Source organism: Thunnus maccoyii, chromosome 3 (genome assembly GCF_910596095.1).
Source record: "Thunnus maccoyii chromosome 3, fThuMac1.1, whole genome shotgun sequence".
In the NCBI taxonomy this organism is placed as follows: domain Eukaryota; kingdom Metazoa; phylum Chordata; class Actinopteri; order Scombriformes; family Scombridae; genus Thunnus; species Thunnus maccoyii.
Genome location: NC_056535.1, coordinates 27,396,457 through 27,400,490, shown reverse-complemented (window position 1 = coordinate 27,400,490; position 4,034 = coordinate 27,396,457). Strand labels below are relative to the sequence as shown.

Below are 4,034 nucleotides of genomic sequence, written 5' to 3'. Positions count from 1 at the left end.
GAAACGTCACAATGAGTCAAATCCCTTATCTGTTATATTCGTCCGAACAATTCTTAACATTACATCACATCAGAGCATGACTGTTTCAATATTTCAATATACTTAAATTATTAACACATGTCACCTCATCTTAAATTTTCTCTACCTGCTCTATCACCCACACATTTCCGCCAGACAGCCTCTGCTGCTTTCGCGGCAGCCTGATTTCAACATACCTGACTGGATGAAGCCTTACCTGTCTGGAGCTTATTGAAGGATATTGATTTACAATCTGAGTGACATATACTACTCCCACCTGTGATGCATACAGTGTAATGAATGATGACTAATAAAGACTACAAACACAAAAGGATAGCACTATTTTATTCTTTCATCATTTATCAATCCATTATCTACACCTGCTTATCTTGTACTGGGTCACACAGCGGTGGAGCATATCCCGGATATCACATTTGGCGAGAGGTGGGTTGCACCCTGCACAGGTTGCCAATCTATCACAGGGGAGAGGCACATACAGACAGACAGCCATTCACGCTAGAGTCACCAATTCACTCAGTCTGTTTGTCTTTGGACTGTGGGAGTAAACCAGAGCACCCAGAGGAAACTCACGTAGGCAGGGCAGGATTAACCCACATGGGGGCCCAGGGACTGTCTGTTTATTGTGTATGTATCAGTTAGTGATCAGTAAGTTTGTGGTAACTTTATGAAGCTCATGTATTAAGATGTACTATGGAAGCAAATATATATTGATACAATAAATGTATTTATCTTGCTAGTAAGTATTGCTTATGTAGCCAAAGCCAGTCATCCAAAAATTAATTTTTAAATATAAATGAACCACATGGATGACATATTCTTTCACTGCAGCCCTCACTATGTGTGAGCTAAACACACTTCCAATAAAAAGACAGCAACTGGCTTTTGAAGTTCTTACTGAAAACAGTTTTGGCCTAACATATTCATTGATAGTGATTAGAAATCAGAAAAAGATGAGAGACCATAAACAAGAGATAAACCAAAGGTATTGTAAAAAATTATTAAGTGCTGTTGGAAGAAAACTGCATTCAACAAATAGCGGCAGGCCCGCATGCCAGGTGGAAACAGTATCACCAGTTAAAGATAAACACTGAATTATATACTGAGAGGTGTTTTACCACACATTGATATGAAGGGTGTAGATGTAATAAAGGAAACATCTGTCAGTATAAAGGAAAACTATTTCACAGCACCATACACTCCAAGATTGCCCTAATGTTGAATTAGCTTAGCCAACACCTTTACAAAACAATTTTAACAAAAGCTGAACATTATAGCCAGCGTTACCTTATATGACATTATTGTAGGGCTGTTTCATTAATGCTAGTTTCATCAGCTGTTGGTGACAGAATTATTTACTTATGATGGACATGGCTAGTATAGTTCATTCTGAAACACCTGCTACTCTTGCACAGACACATTACCTTAATCAGACTGTCGCAGCACAGATGTTAGGCCACTTTTTCAGCAAGTTAGTTTGGGTTTCTTCAAGGTTGATAATTAAAAACAGATAAAAATGATGCCAGCTTTATCCTTCATTTTCTAAAATCACCTCATGTATCGCAGCTTCAGTCATTACTAATTAAATAATAAGCACAAAGTGTCTTACAATTACATTTTTCCGCTTCAATCGCCATCTCTATCTGACAGAAATTAAAGTTAGAAGACCACAACACTGTTGAGATGCAATGTGCCGTCTCGGGTCTCTTGGTTGGATAGAATGATCCCTCTTGCTCTGCGTAAAGAATTGTGTTTAATGAGCTCATTAAAATCCTCACAGATGTGTCGCTGGCCTGCCACACCCTTTGCACTGCTGTGTATGTGGGGTGCACGCTTGGTGCCACTCATAAGCGAAGTCAATTGATTTTTTTCGCAGCCTCCTGCTGTCCTTGAGAGGCGTAGCGATTAGATAGTGCTATTACTGGAAGGTCACAGGTTTGATTCCTGCAGCAGCCAATATGTCTGTCTGTGCTGATGTGTTGTTTGCCATGTCACTGAAGATCTCTGTCTACTAAAAGGACAACTTAGCCTGAAATGTTGCAGTAACTGAGCAATAAACAAGCTACTTCAGTGTTTCAACCTGCACCCAGTTCCTGCAGATTTTACAACTGCTGTACACACCCAGCATCTAGTTGGCCTAAAAAAAAACTCTATTCAACCTTCTTTGTACAGGAAATGTACCTACTGCATATTTTACAATTGTGATGGCTTATTAATTCAGATCTGGCGGGCTCAAGAGCTAAACGAATAAGCTGAACTGTATATTTTTATATTATAGCAAACATTGAAACAGCTATTAATTCATGCATCGTAGTCTGTAAATATCATCTGATTATTAAACACCTCAGGCTAAAATGAGAATCTTCACAGGTGTCTCACATAGGATAAAATAATATTTGCATATAGATTTTATGGTTGTTTTTAGCCGTGTTAGGTGCAGTTAGATGTGTTTTCCTGCATTAGATAATAAGGAAGGCAAGGCAATAACAGAAATGCCCTTGGCATATTTTTCTGTAATCAGCAATATACTGTCGAGTGTGGTGAAGCCCATTTGAAACAATACATTTATATTATAAAAATGTAGGACTTTTTAATAAATATGATTTGATCCCGGGCTGGGAGACAGTGTGTCAACATGAAAAACAATTTGTGTGAGTAACAGGACTTTCTAACAATGGGCTGGTGTGACTTCATCATCAATTAAGCACATGGTAACTGTTTAACCCACCAGAGGTGTGATCAGTTCTGCAAGACGGCAAAGGCAAGTGAGTAAAGGATCCATAAATATAATCAGACAGGTGATGAGGTCAAAGTAGGTTTTATGAATTCCCCTTAACAGCCCTGTAAAGGCCCATCACTACTCATTAACCCATGAGAAAACTTTGCTCCCATTTGTAGCACATCTGGTCACATGACCACTGGGCCACAGGAGAGAACTGTTTAAAAGGAGGCTTGGTGACGGAGGGAAAGTAGACACTGAGCTGAGCACCTGCTGAGCACATCAACAACAGGAGCCAAAGACGCTACAAGACAAACTGCTGTCAACTGTCACCATGAAGGCCGCAGTCGCAACCATCGCTCTCGTCATCCTGGCTCTCGGCTGGACCTCTGAGGCTGTGCAGGTCCAAGTAAGTGCATCACTTAAAATTTCTGTTTGACTAATGTCTCCTGTGAGACTTCCTGGCCTGGACAATGACATTGTCTGCTCATTAGAAGAGGCAGTGGCTGTATTTATCTTTAATTCATGTAGGTTACACTGCAGAAATGCCACAGCTACAAACCTGCACCTGTACTCTTGTGGAGTACAAACCATATTAAAACTGTACATCTCTGCTATATTTGTATCATCACTTACTTTGAACTTATTATGCTCAGCACAGCTCCAATATCTCCATCATTCATCATTTTGCTGCAGTAGTAAACTGGGCCTTTGGTTAAGCTTAGATCTTTACCGACATCTGTCTTTTCTCCTAGGAGAATGGATTGTCTTTCTCTCTGGAGGCAGTGAAGAGGCTCCAGGCGCTGGCAGAAAGCAGCGGTTGGACAGGACAACAAAACCCACGCGTCAGGATGAGCACAGTGTCCTTTTGTGCCAACCCCTTGCTCCCACAGGAGTTCATGCCGCTCTGTAAGCAGAGAGGTGCATCCGCATCTCTGGCCAGACTAGGTGAGGCCATTATATATTGAACAGGCAGTCTTAGTGATGGACTTTTAAGTGAACATGTCATGAATATTGAAGTACAGTTGAATCAGCAGCGTAGCTAATCTGTCATCTCTGTTTCTTTTCTTCATGTCAGTTATGGTTCCCATGGACATCTGTGACATCTGCGCCTTTGCTGCCTGCACTGGTTGCTAAACAAACCCAGCAAGCCAGAAACATCTTGTCCAGTTTAAGATTTGTGATTTATTCTCCTCCCTTTCAAAACTGTTTCAGGGAAATTCTGAAATTTTTTGCCCGTAATGATGCAACGATGACTTTTTGATCCCTGAATACAGAG

General features: G+C 40.6%; 1 protein-coding gene across 1 annotated transcript; it reads left to right on the top strand.

The window, feature by feature from the left end:
- The first annotated feature begins 3,089 nt into the window (after positions 1–3,089).
- Positions 3,090–4,034, top strand: LOC121894702 (guanylin-like). Its single transcript, XM_042407489.1, has 3 exons — positions 3,090–3,164; positions 3,511–3,703; positions 3,834–4,034. The coding sequence occupies exons 1-3, from the start codon at positions 3,090–3,092 to the stop codon at positions 3,890–3,892; spliced, it is 327 nt and encodes a 108-aa protein (XP_042263423.1). The 3' UTR covers positions 3,893–4,034.

What these genes read in the sequence shown, in the direction of transcription:
- LOC121894702 (XM_042407489.1), top strand. Translation starts at nt 3,090, where the DNA reads ATGAAGGCCGCAGTCGCAACCATCGCTCTCGTCATCCTGGCTCTCGGC. An exon ending in CTGAGGCTGTGCAGGTCCAA is followed by an intron (nt 3,165 to 3,510) that starts GTAAGTGCATCA and finishes CTTTTCTCCTAG; the next exon opens with GAGAATGGATTGTCTTTCTC. An exon ending in CGCATCTCTGGCCAGACTAG is followed by an intron (nt 3,704 to 3,833) that starts GTGAGGCCATTA and finishes TCTTCATGTCAG; the next exon opens with TTATGGTTCCCATGGACATC.